Source organism: Nicotiana attenuata, unplaced genomic scaffold (assembly GCF_001879085.1).
Source record: "Nicotiana attenuata strain UT unplaced genomic scaffold, NIATTr2, whole genome shotgun sequence".
In the NCBI taxonomy this organism is placed as follows: domain Eukaryota; kingdom Viridiplantae; phylum Streptophyta; class Magnoliopsida; order Solanales; family Solanaceae; genus Nicotiana; species Nicotiana attenuata.
Window position 1 is genome coordinate 309005 of NW_017670932.1, and position 18605 is coordinate 327609.

Sequence of the window (18605 nt, forward strand, 5' to 3'; positions counted from 1 at the left end):
TACGCTCAAGTACCCCGCTTTATATGTAGTGATGTCCTCCTCGGAGGAAGGCATCACTACTTCTTTTTTCTCCCACTTGCAGTCCTCTCTTACTTGCGTGAGCTCGTCCTTGGTTATCAAACAAACATACCGAGACATGGGCTCGCATCGGCCTGGTGTCGACATAGGTTTCTCGATTTTGAAATCGGATGTTATTTTGCACGGCGGGGGATGCACTCTTCAATACGAGGGGGCACCATCGGTTTACTCTTGGTCGGTCGAGAAGATGAAGAAGCTTTTTCTTTTTGGGGAACCGGTTTAGAGGTTTTAGCCATCGCGATACGGAAATCCAAGAAAATGGAGAATGTCGATAGAAAAATAGAAGAGAAGGAAGAATTCAGGGAAATTGAAAGAACTAATGAGACTTTGAGAACAATATAAGAATAAAGTTAGCAAAGGTGTGAAGTTTATCTATTTATAGGGGTCATGTAACCGTACTTTGGAAGCCAAAAGGCCGACCGTCAACCGCCTCCAGTTAATGACTTTGGGAACCGCACAAAAACTAACTTTTTAGTCACTTCAGCCGCTGACGTCACAAGATTGGTGTCAGGATCGAGGCGTCGAAGATTAATCCGTTTTTTTATCGATCTATTTCGAGTTCGAGCAAGCGCTAGCTCGGCTACTGAGCCCGCAGGCTACCCGATTTTGGGAAAATTCTCACTCGGGGACTGTGTATAAAGCCTAAGGGCTAACTTTAATTCAAATTCGAAACCTTGCTCTCACTCAGCTCGAACTCAAAGCACCGGTGTCTCGAGCTCACATCAAATCAATTTAAGCCTGGCTCGAGGGTTAACAAAAACCTTAAGGGGTATTATATTGATCGATTAAAACCTAAGGGTATATTATGTTTTGAGTCTAGTGTTCGGGCCAGTCACCGAAGTTATGCAATCGAATTTTTTCGCAAATAAAGATGGAATGAAAATTCAACACGAGCCAAAAGTAAGACAAAGAGATACTTTTATATTTACAAGAGATGGTTACAAAATATAACTACAATATCCCTGAAGGGTATCCACGCAGGAACAAAGAAACAAGAAACAAAGGCCAACAACCTAATCTACTTTTAAGGCCGCGTCCTCGAGAGCACCATCTTCAGGAACCTCCTCCCCGGGAGCTCCACTTTTGATCTATGAAAAATGTCTGTACGCCCGAAGAGATTTAGGGCAGAGAACCCTCGATGAACGTAACTATATTTCCAGCAACAGGGATTGAGCATTCCGTTGAAATTTTGGGACATGATCTGCTAAAAAAGGAGCAGCAAAAGAAAAGACCAGAAGATGTAGATTCACCTTCTATCACAAGAAATATCAAAAGGGTTACAAGATGCACGAGCAGCGATCCAAGAATTTTTATCCTTGGGACATTGTTCCGGGGTGGGATGCAAATGCTAGTAGACGATAGTGCCACCTCATTCTATGGAGAGCAAAAGGAATGAAGTGCTACACCAGGTTGAAGTTAAGAGAGATGAGCAGTAGTGAAAAGTTCGCGTATTTTTTGATGCGAGAAGGATTCGGCGTCCTTCTCGCGTTGTTTCAAATCAAAGCTTTGGAAACGAGAACCTTGGCATAACTGGTAAAATTGCTGCCATGTGACCTTGTGTTCACAGTTTCGAACCATGGAAATAGACGATTAAAGAAGGAAGCCAAGAAGGGAAAAGATCAAGAGTAGATAAAGATGAGAAAAGTACAGTTCTTTGTTTAACAGATAGCCTCCTATTTATAGAAAGACGGTGACGGATCGGCGGTGCTAGTGGCCAACCAACACTGACACGCTTTTGATGTTTTGGGGAAGAGCGCCAACGTGACATTTTCGGTCATTTCAAGCACCTACGTCACGAGCGTGACATCTCATGAGAAGCTCGGGGAGGTCGAGGTGCAAATCATTTCTTATCATCTTATTCTAAGACACGCGGGGACAATCTGTATTCGGTCAAAATCATATGCCTTTGATGTAGAAGCTCGAGGTTCCGCCCTAGGCTCAAGTCCAGGAGAGGTCAAGTACGAAACCGGTGGGCCAGACTCAAGCTCGAAGACAAAGCATAATGCCCGGAGGTAGGAGTTCGAGGAATACCGACGTCAAGTGTGCTCGGCCTCGAAACAGTACCGTTATGGATTTGTACCAGAGCGAGCTAGATTCCTGCCACGTCCCCAAAGTCATGGCGCAAATCACGGAATAGGATTGTACAATTCCGTACTAGACGGTTAGACAGTTGTACCAAGAATATTACCTACTATAAATGGAAATATTCCTTATTTAGGGTTCCCCCCATTATATAAGGGGGACTCCAATCATTTGTAAGATCATCTTTTACTGAGCAAAGAATATACTCTCTACTTTTTGCCTGCTGTTCATCAGAATTGTCCCTTAGTTCAATTGTTCTTACTTTGATTTTCTTATTTAGTTGTTCTTACTGCCCTAAGCCACCTCGAGATCACTGTCTCGAGGTCAGTGCTGATTACTAACATTGGTTTGATTCGCTTCTATCTTTCATTTCTACTTCATATTTCTTGATTATTAATTGGTATTAAACTAAATCACATATCTTTAAAACCACAAATCAAATTTAATTGTTACTCGTATTTTCGAGGCAAACATACATATATATATATATATATAATGAGATTTTTTCATGAGTGGTTAGAGTCGAATGAAAATCCTAACCAAAAGATGTCTTTGTCATCGACTCATTGTCAACAATCAAACACCATCAGATATTCTTGTAACAAAAGAAGTTAATGTGCAAGTGTAGGATTGCGTATAGGTGTTCGTAACACGCAGCGGAAGACAATAACAATCCTAGGGAGAATTTTGTATGTTTAAATTTATTTACATATCAAATATCGAATCTAAGACGCACCTGGTGAAGAGAGTCTCGTTTCAAAATTTCTTCGATAGTGCGAAGACTCTATGCGTATCCACACCGAGACTGATCCTTACTATCAACTTTTTGATCAACGAAACCCGCGAACAAATTGAACGAAAAACTTGTGCGGAAAGTTTTCTCAAAAATCTCAACTCAAATTAGAAGAACAAGAAATACTTTTTTTGTAATTGTATTTTCTCTCTTGGCTTTGTATTGCACTCTCACTTTCACAAAGTATTTTTCTTCTCAAGAATTAATGCGGCAAATTTTCTCCATCACCCTATATATAACATCACCTATAAACTTTTTTTCTATTTGATTGAGGTAATAATTTATTTAGAGTAAAAGTTTATTCCAAAAATAAACTTTATGGAACAATTAAGGAAAAATTTGCAGTCCCATTCTAAATGGGTTGCTGCCAGTCAACGTCCTTCATGGACTATGTACGTGACTTAGCCAATTTTAGAATTGGATTTCTTTTCCATAATTTTCCATGGAAAATTCCAATCCTTTCCATATATGCACAGTGGCCGAGTCCTTCAAGGAGTTTGAATTGAATTTCCGCCGTAGTAATTTCTTTAGGGAATTCCATGTCCAATCAAAATTGGATCAAGTGTTCTTTATTAATATTTTATATATACACCTTATATAAACAAATATTAATTATATATATCTCACACACATATATCTGGCATTTCTAGAGCCTTTTTAGCTATATGGGGTTGTAATTTAATTTTTCCATCCCCTAAAACTACTCCTAGAAAATTGATATAATTTTTACATAGTTCCATTTTCTTTTTACTAATTATTATTCCATTATCTACAAATAATCTAAATACTGTCTGTAGATGTCCTAAATGCTCTTTAATATCCTTACTAAATACTAATATATATATATTTCAACCAAGAGATATAATTTAATTTTCTATTCCAAATAGAAAATTTCAATTTGTTCACAATATTAATTATATTCTATGTGCTAGCAAAGAATATAATAATATTTCATTTGGACTAATAACTAAATCTATTTGACTAATTAAATTCCTTAATTTAATTATCAAACAATAAGTTAATTAATCCTTTAGCAAAGATTAGAACAGTCGTTAGTGTGCGACCCCATAGGTTCAATACTAAATCGGTAGTAAATTGATCACGTCAATATACTAATCAATGGTAGTGTCTAGCAACACTCCTTAACGACCGGATAGCATGAAGTATACAATCTACTCTCAAGAACCCGTAGAAGAATAATGTAGTAATTCCTTCTGTCCTTATAGCTGTGGGTCACCCTAGGATATGGTTCAACTGTCAAATCCTAATAGGCGATTAACTATGTGTTCATATCAAATATAATCGACCACTGAATGACCTAAGAAACTCTTTCTTCTTTCATTCAATTGCCCTGGCCACGGTCTTAGTTTGGTCGTTTATAATTCATGACAACATGGAGCTAAACTCATTACCAAAAGTTAACAGATTCCATCTTGATCAATCACTAATTCTACAAGTATTTACTCGTACCCAATATCCTTTCAACTATCTCCCTAGGGCCATAAGTGTCTAGTATCAAAGCACAATAAATAACTTGTCAATTACTATGACGATCTCAGGTCAAAGGAAACTCTTACATCACATTCTTCAAGAGAATATCCTATTGACAGTTTATGCTAATTCTAACCATTAGGAATTATCCAATGAGTCGGTTCAATGATGATATCTCTATATGCATCATCTATCTATGTGATTTAATTAATGAGATCAACTAATCTTTATCCCATAAAGACAATCACATAAATATTGATCTAACCGGATTACTAATGTCCAAATTAATAATCCTACGATCAAGAACAAATTTAGATTAAATTATAAGAAACTTCACTCTCATTATCATGATCTCCATCACGATGACAAGTCTCAAAATTTAATCAAGGACCTTATCAAGTTAATTAAACAATTAATAATAACAATGCTAAAAGAATATCAAATGCCATATATTTCTATATCAAATAACGTTCACATAAAGATGTTCAAATCATCATATATGAGATTGGATCTAGGGCATATCTACTATATCCCTAACAGCAAGTGCCAGAGAGGATTTAGTCTTCGTTCAACATCCATTATTTTGGCGTCGGGACTATTTTTATATTAAATATTTTTAAAAAGATATGCACAAAATAACTAGTACCTATCTCTAATGGCTAGTGGAACAACCCCTTCTCCACTTTGCATACCAAAGAGAAGGAAAACCTTTATGCTTATAATTCCTCTTCCTTCTTCCATTCCACAAAATTTGTGGCGGACGTAGAATTATATATAAGCGGGTTCAGTAAAAGATGAGTGGCATATTCATATAAGTAGTGTCGGTTAAGACACATAGGGTTTGAACAATTTTTTTGTTCTCAAATAATTTAAACAAATGTACTTTCATGTTTCATCAAAATTTAAGAAAGAAACAACCAAAATTCACTTTGTAGATAGGTAATTTTTGAAGTAGGTAAAGCTGTAGAATAATTTTTATTGATTTCAAGAAAAAGATAAAGTGGAATACAAAAAAGATAAAAGTAAGAAAAATAAATTCAGAAGGGATTACGCACATAACTCCAGCACGCTAGAGATTACGAAACAAAATATACAAGCACCACAAGTGGGATTCGAACACAACACCTTCCTTACATTTTGAACCCTCTTTACCACCTCAACAAACATCGCACTTTGAACCCTAGAGATTACATAACTCTTGCCCGCTAGAGATTACATTTTGAACCCTCTTTACCACCTCAACAGACTTCGTACTTGGTTCAAGGAGGTTCAAATTTTTATTTTTACACATATTTTTGCTGTTTCAAATATAATTTATCAATATACACAGTGTAATTTCTTAATGAAGGTGGTTCAACCGAACCCGTTTGACACCATATGGGTCCTCCCCCGCACAAAATACTTTTAAGTCTCCAAGGAAATGATTGTGTAGTTAAGGTATAAGATATTAATACATAGAACTCATATTAGGATTTCACTTGTAATATTAAATATGAGTTCTTGTATTAAATATATGGCTCTGTAGCATCTTATTCCAGTATTTTGTCATAAAAGTCAGTCGTGAATTTCGATATAACTTTGTTACTTTAACATGAAAAATGACCTAAGAAACAGTTGATAGCTCTAATTATGTTGTGGAAATTTTTTTCCTACTTCATCATATATTTGGAATGAGTAAGTTACTTAACTTCTTTGCTTAGGTGTTTGTTGTAATAAACTGTCATATTAAATAATCAAGCTCGCACAAAACATCATCGTCCAAAAAAAAATTCACAACAACAATAAATCAAGTAAATTCCAACAAGTAAGGTATGAGGAAAGTAAGATGTACGCAACCTTAATCCTATATCCTGGAAGGGCAAAAAGGTTGTTTCCGATAGACCTTCGGCTAAGAAAAAGATAAAAAGAAGTAATGGCAACAAGTGTAGTCATGGGCGGATACACATTGGTGGAAACGGTGTCAAAAATTATTAAACGTTTATACTAATATTCCACAAAAATGAAGCAATATATAATAATGACACCGCTTCCTAACAAAGACAAATTCTTGGTCTATAAGTCAAGTGAATATATTTGGGCTTCTAAAGGTTGTAGGTTCGAGGCTGGACCTAGACATTCTTTTTCTGAACATCTTTGAGCGAGCATTTATGTTAAAAAATTGAGGCTAAGGAGAATCGAACCTACACCTCTTATTAATATTCAACTAAACCATTAAGTCAAGGCTTCAATTTATTGGAAAATGATATTAAATAATATTTGTAATTATTTTATTTATATAAATGTGATACCCCTTACAAAAAGTTCTATGTATGATCTTTCAAACAGTAACAACAACAAGATAAAAAGAAGATTGAAGCCAAGATAATAACTAAACGGCAAGTAATAATAGCAGTCAAAGAATAAAGAGATATCACCCTAACACTAATGTTATCGAATAGAGGAAAAAGTGAAACACTCGACTACTTACTAACTTTCTATCTTAATTTTCGACCTTCACGTCCTCATATCAAGGGTCATGTCGTCAATAAACTCCAACGGCAAGGAGGAGAAGCTAGCCAATCGAGTTGGGATTTTGAAAAGCTTTGACTTTCCAAATTGGAGTCTTTGACTATTTTGTCAAACATGCTTTCTTGCCAAACCCACTTTTCACTCTTTCATTGGTATTATACCTAAATAAAAATGGCCTTATATAAAACGACATCGTTTACTAACTGAACTAGAAGTGACACTTCCTTAAGAGTCTAATTCCACTCTAAGCTAAAATTTTGGTTTCCTTTTGAAATTCAGATAAAAATAGAAAAATATTAGCTAGCACTCTCCTTACATCTCTTCTTTCCACATAATATACCAAATAAAGAATTACTTGTTGTAATTCTTTTCATTATTTTAAAGTATATGTTTTTTTTGTTCTTTTTTCATACAAATTGAGGAGTTGACAAACTGTTTGGTTGGATGAATCCAAGGTAATTTGGTGACTCTTATATCTCTTTGTGATCAAATATATTATGTATGTCTATAATTTCATAATGGGTCAGTTTTATTTTCTTTTATTTCCTTAAAGATTTAAACTTTATGGTCTTTTTTTGAGTTCTTGATTGGTAAATGAAGAGACCTTTGTTCTTGTTTTCTCTTATCATTTGGGTGTAACAATTATGCTATAAAGATTGCATCTTTTTTGTCTTTAATTATATAGTTATTTTCCCTAAGAATTGAATTTCAGCCTTTGCTGCTTTCTTGGTCTAGCTGTATATTTGAGCTGATCGATACATCATATCAGTTTCAAGGTTTTTTGAAACAATGAAAAGAAAAAGGACAAATTTTGAGAAGGAGGGGGAACTGCCAATGTGTGATTGTTTGTCTGCTGTATACTGTTTGTGTTGCATCATATTCAGCTGTGATAAGAAAAAGGAGGGGGTTGGGGGTGGGGGGTTGGGGTGGAGGGAGTATAGTTTTACTTGTTCGAATGATGAAGATAATATGGCAGCCCGGTGCACGAAGCATCCCGCGTTTACGCAGGGTCCGGGGAAAGGCCGCACCCCCAAGGGGGTGTGATGTAGGCAACCTACCCTAGTGGAAGCCTCAATGATTGATTCCACGGCTCGAACCCCTGACCTATAGGTCACACGGGACAACTTTATCGTTGCTCCAAGGCTCCCTTTCCGAATGATGAAGATAATAAGATATTGTTAACTGGTTCTTGAGAAAAAAATGTTAGTAAGTTTTTTGTTTTAGTTTAATTTGTGAAGCAGGAAATATGTCAAAAGAAGTTTGTTGCTTTATTTTTGTTAATAAGTTGGCTGATAGAGTTTGGGTTGCAATGAAGCTCGGTTTTATAAGCTTTTTTTAGCCTGCATCGCTGTGTGGTAGCATAAAGTCTCTTCGAGAATGGATAGAAATGAGATAGTGCTATTCTTTGTTCTGGTTAATCTTATGAGGTTCTGTAAGCTGAAATGGTACAAATCTTGGGGCTAAGCAACCATATCACTTCTCAATTTCTTGCATTTTTGCCTTCTTTAATTGTTTTGGCTGATTTTGATGAATGTTATTGGCTGGAATAGTGCACCCTGGGTTCTGCTCAATATATGTCAGATACAAGGAAAGTTTCAATCTTAGTTTCCTACATGTTTAAATCTTTCTGACGTTGATTTTAAGCTGCATTATGATGCTCATGTCTACATTTCTGAAATCCATTGTTTATGCTTCGTGTATGATGAGTTCTTATGGTTGATGCTGTAATCATTTTCTTTCTAATTGAAGAGGTTTATCCGTGGCTGCCACTCTGGATTCTCCTAATCCACTTTTGGAGAGGAGTCTTATAGAGGATAGTAATAGCAGTAGCCAAGGTGGGGAAAGAAACTTCTTAGATCATCAACCAATTTTTCTGGATCCCGTCTCCAGTTCTTTCAGAAGTGAAGTAGTTAACAGGTGCACTCAATCGATGCCATTATCGTCTTCCTTTAGCATTACATTTTAACTTTCATTATCATCCTTTAAAATTGCATGGGTTTGTTTCTTGTTGGTGGAGCTTGTTAATAATCCTCCGTGATTTGTTTGTTAATAGCATGTTGTGTCTCTGAATTACAGCTGGATGATGGCTAGGTTTTCTCCTTAACATGATTTTCCTTGTGCAATATTAGCGACTCTATTAGGCAGTTGCCATCGGTTTTATTTGTCTGTTGTTTGTTTTTCATGACCATGTCACTAGTTTTGACTAAATATGTTTCTGTCGGATCATCTAAACATAATGTTCATACTAAAGGGCAGCCCGGTGCACTAAGCTCCCGCTATGCGCGGGGTCCGGGGAAGTGCCGGACCACAAGGGTCTATTGTACTAAGAGAAGAAATTCTAACAAATACAGTAATTGATGTCATTACTTTTTGATTGTCTTCAGATCTTTTTCCATGAAGGCTGTAAATAGAAATGACGAAGATTTGGAAAATGGGATGTTGGAGAAAGATAGAGAGAAGTCGGTACACAGCAATAGACTTGTCACAGTACACAATAAGGCCTTACTATCCGGAGTCGCTTATTGTATTTCTTCCTGTAGTATGATATTAGTGAACAAGTATGTACTTTCCAGCTATGATTTTAATGCGGGGATTTCATTGATGCTCTATCAGGTACTTCCCAATCTTTCTTAAACTTTGTAGTTTATCGAAAAAGGTATTTAGGTAGGGAAGTGACAAATAATCTTTGGTTTTTATGCAGAATTTTGTCTCGGTGGTGGTGGTTTCTACGTTGAGACTTTTTGGGATAATTTCTACAGAACCACTTACTTGGAGGCTAGTCAAAGTCTGGCTGCCTGTTAATGTTATATTTGTTGGGATGCTTATAACAAGTATGTTCAGGTACAAGATAAGCGTCACATTTGTCGTACCATAAATTTCATTATTTGAATATGCCTATTGTTTTATTTACTGCTGGTTGCATACGTTATGCATTGAACCCTATTATGTTGGAAGCACATCTATGACACAGTTCTCTGGGAACAGTTTGTCGGTGTGTTCGAGTCAGCTGGACCTTTATGCAAGATTATATTTCCTGGTTTCATTGTTTTCCAATTACAATGCAAGATACCTTAGAAGGTCTTACGATAATTCTGGTAGCTTCACGCAAGACTCGTATCATATGCAGCTCTATCACGTGTTTGAGTTTTATAAGTTAGTAATCCTCTTTTTAAATTTGGGAGATTTGACTGCCTAAATGATGCACATGCACATGCCTCTCTTTACCCCCCCCCCCTACCCCCACCACCACCACACACACACACACTGTGTTTGTTTGGAGGATTCTCTAATTCATGTATCTTTTATTTGATCTGTTATGTATGTCAATTCTCTTTAGGTGAAACAAAAGATGCTTAAGATGTAGGTCATGAACACTCAACTTGTGCTTACACGGCATGTCAAAAACCAGAAAAGGGTAAAAACATTAAAATTAAAATAAAATAATAAAAGAAAAGGGTTTCAAGTGCAGCTATTTATGTTCTTGTGCTTCACCAATTTCAGTACTCTGGCATATCATACCCATATTATGCTGCAGCATTAAAAGATGCTTTAGCATACAAGCTACATTAGTGTTTACCAATTAAAGTTGTGATTCAATGAATCTTGGCTGAATACCTTACTTGTAATTTTCTTATTTCCTGCAGTCTAAAGTACATCAATGTTGCTATGGTCACTGTCCTGAAGAATGTCACTAATGTGATAACTGCTGTTGGTGAGATGTATTTATTCAACAAAACCCACGATAACAGAGTTTGGACTGCTCTTTTCCTGATGGTATGATAATAGCTTAAATAGAACTTTTGCTTCGATATTCTCTTATTAATATCTATATGTCCATAAGCCGCGGGTCTACCGGAAACAGCCTCTCTGTCTTCTCAAAGGTAGTGGTAAGGTCTGCGTACACACTACCCTCCCCAGAACCCACTTGTGGGAATACATTGGGTTTGTTGTTGTTATTGTTGTTGTTAATATCTATATGTCCAATTTGTTCAGCAATTAGAAAAATCAGTATTATTTCTGCTCTTTCCACTTGCACTTGATAGCATCACAGCTACTATACTGGTATGTTGGCTGTGTGTAAGAGAGAGCAAGATAGCATGCACCAAATTTTCTGCGGTTGATCAAAATCAGTCATTATCCTAGGCTTTACATTTTCTTCTTGTCACTTGCACATAAGAGGAACTCTGCTGTTGTTTCGTTTTTGTTTTCCCTCTGCTGTCACTTGCACATAAAAGGAACGCAACAATATAAGGATAACTAACAAGGTTGAACTGTCTACTAATCTTTTTTTAAAATCTGCATCATATCTATTACTGATTCATGTGTCAAGCACAGCATAAAGTTCAAATGAATTATGTAAATACGAAGTGTTATTGGCCAACCAAATGCTACTCTATATACGCCTTTGTATATCCAGAATTTGCATTAGTATTCGTTTCTCCCTTTCCTGTCACAATAAGAGTTTTTAAAGCGTACAGATTTTTTAGTAGGCACTACTCACAGTATTCACTAGTAACCTAGTCCTCAGTCAAAGGCATATTAAGTGATGCCTAGAGCTGACAGAATGAATCTCATGGCGTGACTAAGCGGTATATGCTGTATTGAGAACAAATGGCACGTACTATAATGAATTGTGTGCCATTTTTTTTTCCGAGCATTACTTCTTGTACCAGGGGTTATTTTTTTCTGGTAACTAGTGGTATCAGTAGTTTTCAGGAATATCAGATCAAGCTCAGTAGTATTTGGAATGTCGGTCTTCAACCCTAAACCGTCAGCCTTGACGTGATTTCACTAGAGATGCATATACTGAAACTAAACTTTGAAATATGATGTACTTGTGAGATGAAAGCATTAGAGATGTAACTCTTCAGTTGTATTGTGCAGATTATTTCAGCAATTTCTGGAGGAATTACAGATCTTTCTTTTCATGCCATTGGTTATACATGGCAGATTATTAATTGTTTCTTGACAGCGTCATATTCTGTAAGTACATCTTTTTCTTCTTGTGTTTCCTTTATGATCAAATATATATATGGGCTCAATAACTGTGCTTCGTCTATAAAAAGAATGATGCCCACATGTGACGACATTATTGAATAGAACATCGCTGTACTCGATGTCCTTTATAACAACTCAAGCTTCTAATGAAGTGGAGCTGCAATATTTTGGATTACACACTGATATTTCCTATTGAAGAGATGTGATAGTAACATATCCCCTTGTAAACTCTGAACTCCGGAATGATGATACAGTTTGATTCTAGTAATGTTAATCATGGTATTCATAGCGTTGCTGTCTGTCCAGGTAAAGAGATATAATATTTCCCGATTTAATTCTTAAAAACTCAATTATTTGACTATATACAGTGTTTTAGTAAATATATAATTTGAGTTGAAACTCGAACTTGAGCCTAGTTAGCTTGTGTTCAATTTGAAGCTTGTCCCATACTCCAGTAAGCTAGAACTCAGCTATTCAATGTTTCAGTCAAGCTCAAAACATCCAGAACTTGACTCGGCTTGGTTTCTGTTTGCCAACAATAATGGGAACAAGCAGCAGTTTTTCCCCAATTGATTTGTGAGCGTCTTATCTCAGTCGTTTTTCTTGAGGTTACATTTAATTTGATGTTCTAATTAATCGCTTGAAAATTCTTAAAACTTTTTGTGCATCTAGCATCTTTTTCCTATGTTGAATTATTTCCAATGCTAATGCTTAAATTTAAAATAATGTTTTGATCTTCTTGTGAAGTTGACTCTACGCAGGGTCATGGACACTGCCAAGCAAGTGACTAAATCCGGGAACCTGGACGAGTTCTCAATGGTTCTGCTAAATAACACTCTTTCACTGCCTTTAGGCATTTTTCTTATATTAGTATTCAACGAGGTGGACTACCTTTCTAGAACGTGAGTTTTGGTTTCTCAAAGTAGCAATTTGTTTTCCTCAACGTTGTTGATCTATCTCATCCTTAAGTAGTGACCATTCTCTGAGCAGAAGCGGACCTTAGGTTTGAAGGTCAGGGGTGCACTTTTGGATTCAACCAAAATCTACTTTGTATATAGGGTGCCCACTACTAATATATCACTATTTTTTAAAGTCATATACATGTATACATGAATTTTTTGCCGAACTCTATGTGTGCCGGTGACCCCTCTCGGTATAACATATGTCCGCCTCCGAGGCACAAACATTCACATGTATGCACATGCTTTCTGCCTATTGTTAGAACCTGTGATAATTTCTAATACTATATTGCTACTTTACTGAAGGCGAATACTGTTATATTGCACATTGATAATTTTGCGACATGTTTTTTTGTGCAGGCCACTATTACAATTGCCAACATTCTGGTTGGTAACAACCTTTAGTGGATTTTTGGGCTTAGCAATTAGCTTCACATCTATGTGGTTTCTTCACCAAACAAGTGCCACCACTTATAGGTATGGTTCTTTTCATATGACTGCGCTATTTCATTTTTCTTTGATTAATTTGACATTAAATCTTTCCCTATTTGATTTTTCTTTGATTTCGGATTCTGCAGTCTTGTGGGATCACTAAATAAGATACCACTCTCTGTTGCTGGTATTTTCGTCTTCCATGTCCCAACAAGTCTGGAGAACTCTGCCAGTATATTCTTTGGTGAGTGTTTACTCTTTCTCCTTGCTCCAGCAGCGTACACAAGATTTTGCACGAATATTTGATTCATTGTCGCACAAGGTTGGGGTAAGGCTGCATACACACTACCCTCCCTAAACCCTACTTGTGGGATTATACTGGCTATGTTGTTGTTGTTGTTGTTGTTTTATTGATTTATTGTCGCAATTCAGCTTGTACGCGTGTTTGGGTCTGGGGCAACTGCGTTCTAGGACTTTACGTCCTATCTCAAGTTGATGTAAAAATAGCACGGTCTAGCCAGTTTTCGGACTGGTCATTAAAAAATAGCCAGCGTTTACCAAGTCAATGAAAAATAGCCACTATTTTGCTGCAACAGAGACCGGTCCAGCATAATATACTGGAGTTCGGTGCACCTGTGCATGAACTTCCAGCATATTATGCTGGAACTCCAACACACGGAAAGTTCCAGCATAATATACTGGATATTTGAGCACTTGTGTATGAACTTCCAGCATATTATACTGGACCGATATACTTTGCTGGAACTCCAGTATATTATGCTGGAGTTCTAGTGTATTTATGCTGGAACTCCATCATAATATACTGGCGTATTTTTCGGGTTTTGAACAGTGTTTTCGCTCAGATTTATCTTTACATGAAAAGTGGCTAAATTTCGATTGCTTTTGAAACTGGGCTATTTTTGAACGACCACTTGTAAATCTGGCTATTTTTGAAATTCTGTTTACTTTGCATTATTTTAAGCTTTTTGGCTTGCATATCTTTTTAGAAAAATATTATATAAGTGTGTGTGCGCGCTTGCTTGCTTGCTATTTCATTAATTTTTTCTATGAAGCAGTGTTAGATGACACCACTTCGTTGAAGGCGTTTCCGCCACTGCTTTGACCTAATACCTTTCTATGTGAAGATGTGCTAGAACAATGTTAAGGAAAATGTCTGTTGCATTTTGCAGGCCTCTTGGCTGGAGTATTTTTCGCCCGAGCAAAGATGCAGGAGAAATCTCAATCTCGATCTTGAACAGTGGAAACTAACACCCTTTCAATTGTATATTAGCTTTTTCCTTGATTGTAAAGCTTCTTGTACAACAAAAAATGTGACATGATCAATCAATTCAAGAGATAGATCAAGATTTTCATTCATCAAGGACCTGCCTATTCCGATACAAACCTCTTTACTGTGGCTGCTGATTCTTGATTCAAATTTTATGAGCTTGTATCTTTTCCAACATTTTTTCAAACTAAAACCACCTATATAACCTCTTTTCAAACACCTAAGAGTAGTTTCAGATAAATAAGCCTAAGGTCTCTTTAGAATCAGAATCAGTAGAGTGCCTTTAGAAACTGGAAAGAGGAGTCGCCACAAGGAAGATGGCGATGATCTCGTGCTATGTGCGGAGTCCGGGGAAGGGCCAGACTACAAGTGTCTGTCGTATGCAATCTTATCCTGCATTTTTGCAAAAAGTTGTTTTCACGGCTCGAACCCGTGACCTCCTGGTTACATGGCAACAACTTTACCAGTTATACCAAGACTCCCCTTGTTTTAATAATGGAGTGCCTTTTAGAAAATGGAAAAGGAGTCACCACAAGGATAGAACATGTTACCTAGACTGCATCTGTTAGAACATCTATATCTAACAGATGTAAAGTATTGAGCCATGCAATAGTTGCCTTAGGCCAAAGACTAGCTGGTTGAAGCTGCAGAGATAAAAATATCCGCACAAACATCTCACAGTAATACCAAATTAAAGCTCAAAATAGCAAAAGTGACTTCTATTCTACTACAGAATTTGGAAGGATCATAGGCAGAGCTAAAACTAGCTCACTATCATCTGCATAATATAGATTGCACCAGAAGATTAAGAAAATTCTGGAGAAAAAAATGATACACATTACAAGATTACTTGAGGACTTAATGTAACTTTTTGTTTCCTGGAATGTCAAAATTACACATGAAAAACCAGGTTTTGGTGGCAATTAGAGCCTTTTTGTCTTGTTTTTAGTCTTTGAGTAATAGCTTTTCTGTGCTCCTTGGAACTGTGTGCTTTCTCATTCAACTGGTGCTAATGATTAGTCGTAATCTCAAATATAACTCCTTCGTGATTCCTGATACTACGTCGAGTCCCAGAAACTTCGTTTATCTGCAGACCATGCCGAATTGCTTCATTGATGACCATAGCATCCATGCTGCATATAGAATGATCGGTTAGGCACACAAAGACCAATAATGCAGCAAGAACGAAAATGAGTGGAGTCGCTAAAATCATGTCAACAGGCTTTTTTTCATTTTCTTCCACACGACGTTAGTTGAAGTTATGTTGAAGAAGATGGGGTATATACTAGTATGTAATCTTTGTAAACAACGCAAAGTCTTTAAGCGAAACTTGCAGCTTTTCATGATCACAATAATTTCTTGATGATCATTTCTACATGGATTTTCTGTACATTCAGCAAAGCCCTCCAAAATTTTGCAGCCATTCAATAGCCATGATTACAATAAGCAAGACAGTGAAGGGCACTTACACTTTTGTTCGTGAAACATAGCCCAAAACAAATTTGCATTTGCTTTGATCACGGTCTCTGAATAGCTGTTCAACAGTATCAAAAAGCAAAGGAATATTTGCCTGCTGAAAACTTAAAGCTTGTCAAGGGTACACTCTATTCTTTCTCGACTATGATATCATCTAAATGAAGAAAAATGTAACTAAAAAATTAAGTTTATAATTCAATTATTATTCAGTTAAAGACAATCTAGTTGCTGGTGAGTTTCAAATGTAGATCAGTTGATTTAACATTAGTACCAATTAAAGCATTAGGAGATAAATCAAGTAGGATATAGATGTCAGCCCCGAGAACTAAATCAAATCCTTCTGGGTGCTGCTGTAATATGTGATTCAGCTGAGCGGAGTTGCCCCATTCCAGCTTCTCCGCTTTTAATTCTGCATTGAAGATAAAGGTTAAATGATGACATGCCCTTATAAAATGACAATTACAGTCCTCAATTGTTCACAAACCTGCACAACATATAGAATCGTCTAAAGATTCCTGCAGCTTTATGTTTTTATTCAGAATCTGGAATGAGATAAAAAAAGATTAGAGGCTGAACTTTCAACACACTCCTGCGGCAAAATTCAATTGCTCAACCTTGCCTTGAGAACTTCCTCATTATGGTCTGTCATCACTACTTCGCGACAGAATCTACTGCAGAGTACTCCTGTTATACCTGTATATACGATGCAAAGAACTAATCAATCTTAACTAAAAATAGAGTTGCTGCCATGTGACCAGGAGGTCACGGGTTCAAGCCGTGGAAACAGCCTCTTGCATAAATGCAGGGTAAGAGGTTGCGTACAATAGACCTTTGTGGTCCGGCCCTTCCCCGTACCCTGCGCATAGCAGTAGCTTAGTGCACCGGGCTGCACTTTTACAAAATAAAAATAAAAAAAAATAGAGAAGGAGAAATGATATGGAAAGTAAAATTAAAAGAAGTGCAAAGATATGGTCTTTCTTTTGCCTTGGGGGAGGAAGTACGTAATGTTATTAGCAGTTAGTTGTGAATAGTTTAGGAACTCAAATTCACGTCTTCGTCAAAAGTGGCCTTTAAGTTATGTAAAAAAGCTCCTATCTTCATCAAAATAAACTCTTACTCTTCATAAAATAAACTCCAACTCTAATTTCAGACCCAATTCCTTTTTAAGTTCAATAAAAATTTAATTTTCATCTTAATAGTGATGGCCAAAAAGAAAAAGACACGTAAACTGGGACAAAGAAAATACACATCATATATTAATTTATTGAGGTTTCGGGGATGATACTAACCAACACCAGAGCCTAGTTCGATGACAGAACATCCTTGGAGCATGTTAGCATTCTTTGTAAGATAATCATTCAACAGTTCCGCCCCGGGCCACACCAACTGTCCTGTCAAATCAAAATCAGCTGTTCCAAAAATAGTCAGCTGCAGTTATTATAATGGGTAATACTAATGCAAGCATGGGGCGATCAAAAACTATCCAAGGAACAAAAACTAAACATATAAAAATGGGAGAAGAATTTAGTGAAGTTTGTTCTGCAGTGCTAGGAAAAATTCTACAAGTAATGGAACGAGAGAGAGCTAACAAACTATTTGCTGTATTCATCACTACACATTGTCGTTGATATATTCAGACAGGTTTATATCTGTGAATCTTAATCTTCTTAGGATATCCCCCACCCCCACCTCATTTTCTTACTTCTCAAGTTTTTAAATTTAATGAGCCCGTCGATTGCTCGTTATAAAGCCTCTCCGATAAGAATTATTATTATTATGTTGTACTTCACAAAAGTAGTACTATTAGTCCTTATAACTGCTTTAAATAAGTAAAGGTCCCCAATGTGGACGCGATCTATCTAAGATAGAAAACTTGAACATCTCTTTGAGCATGTATAATAAATCAATCTGATCATTATGTATGTCACAATAAAATCAGCATTCTCCTTAATCCCTCCTCCCCTTCTATGCTAGCACAAGCTTCCTAACCTAGAAAACATTACCATTTGCTTCCTTTTTCTCCATTCTAAGATCTCGTATGGCTTATGGAGGATGTTCGGTAGTCCATGTAAAGAGAAAGAAGACTGAGGATGGTTTTTGTTGCCCAACAAACAATTTTGTCACAAATGAGCCAATGATCACTGGTCTACTTGACATTGCACTAAAGAATAGAGGCGGATGCAGCTTGCGACCAAGTACTTTCAACGTGGAGCATAAACTTATGCGTAAAAATCCACTAAAATTGCAGTAAATGATAGATATGAGCCCATAATTTTAAGAATACAATAGATTCTATGCTAAGAGCTTTAAATGTTGAACCCATAGAGCTTAAATCCTAGGTCCGCCTCTGTTAAACAACCCTTTTTTCCAGTAGACATTGCATTAAAGAACCTTTTTTTCTTTTAAAAAGGAGCTATTTTTTATTCCAACTATTCAAGATTGATATCACAACTCAACAGTATAAGTTTACAAGATTGTGATCCCAAATACCACCCCCTCC

The 18605-nt window shown here is 36.5% G+C and overlaps 2 protein-coding genes across 4 annotated transcripts in view; one reads left to right on the plus strand and one right to left on the minus strand.

The window, feature by feature from the left end:
- Nucleotides 1-7162: 7162 nt before the first annotated feature.
- Nucleotides 7163-14722, plus strand: LOC109244589 (GDP-mannose transporter GONST1). Of its 3 annotated transcripts, none has more exons than XM_019411702.1 (10): nucleotides 7163-7407; nucleotides 8702-8869; nucleotides 9337-9565; nucleotides 9654-9793; nucleotides 10597-10726; nucleotides 11837-11935; nucleotides 12698-12852; nucleotides 13270-13386; nucleotides 13488-13585; nucleotides 14532-14722. In XM_019411702.1, exons 1-10 carry the CDS (start codon nucleotides 7397-7399, stop codon nucleotides 14594-14596), a joined length of 1212 nt encoding a protein of 403 aa, XP_019267247.1. In that variant the 5' UTR covers nucleotides 7163-7396; the 3' UTR covers nucleotides 14597-14722. The 3 variants fall into 3 exon arrangements, with proteins under 3 accessions (XP_019267247.1, XP_019267248.1, XP_019267249.1); XM_019411703.1 differs by having other exon boundaries at nucleotides 7400-7451; XM_019411704.1 differs by lacking the exon at nucleotides 7163-7407 and adding an exon at nucleotides 7457-7474.
- A 582-nt stretch (nucleotides 14723-15304) lies between these two features.
- The window catches only part of LOC109244590 (protein N-lysine methyltransferase METTL21A), a 3700-nt gene continuing 399 nt past the window's right edge, over nucleotides 15305-18605 (minus strand). Inside the window, exons 3-8 of the mRNA XM_019411705.1 lie at nucleotides 17395-17514; nucleotides 16725-16798; nucleotides 16590-16647; nucleotides 16413-16514; nucleotides 16099-16210; nucleotides 15305-15762 (exon numbers count right to left, since the gene is read on the minus strand). Coding sequence (XP_019267250.1) covers nucleotides 15639-15762; nucleotides 16099-16210; nucleotides 16413-16514; nucleotides 16590-16647; nucleotides 16725-16798; nucleotides 17395-17514 — 590 coding nt within the window. The 3' untranslated portion in view covers nucleotides 15305-15638. The remainder of the gene's footprint in view (nucleotides 15763-16098; nucleotides 16211-16412; nucleotides 16515-16589; nucleotides 16648-16724; nucleotides 16799-17394; nucleotides 17515-18605) is intronic.

Bases quoted from the DNA above. Each gene is read 5' to 3' on its own strand.
- LOC109244589 (XM_019411702.1), top strand. The intron at 10,727-11,836 runs GTATGATAATAG...TGTATTGTGCAG, and splicing joins GGACTGCTCTTTTCCTGATG to ATTATTTCAGCAATTTCTGG. The intron at 13,387-13,487 runs GTATGGTTCTTT...CGGATTCTGCAG, and splicing joins ACAAGTGCCACCACTTATAG to TCTTGTGGGATCACTAAATA.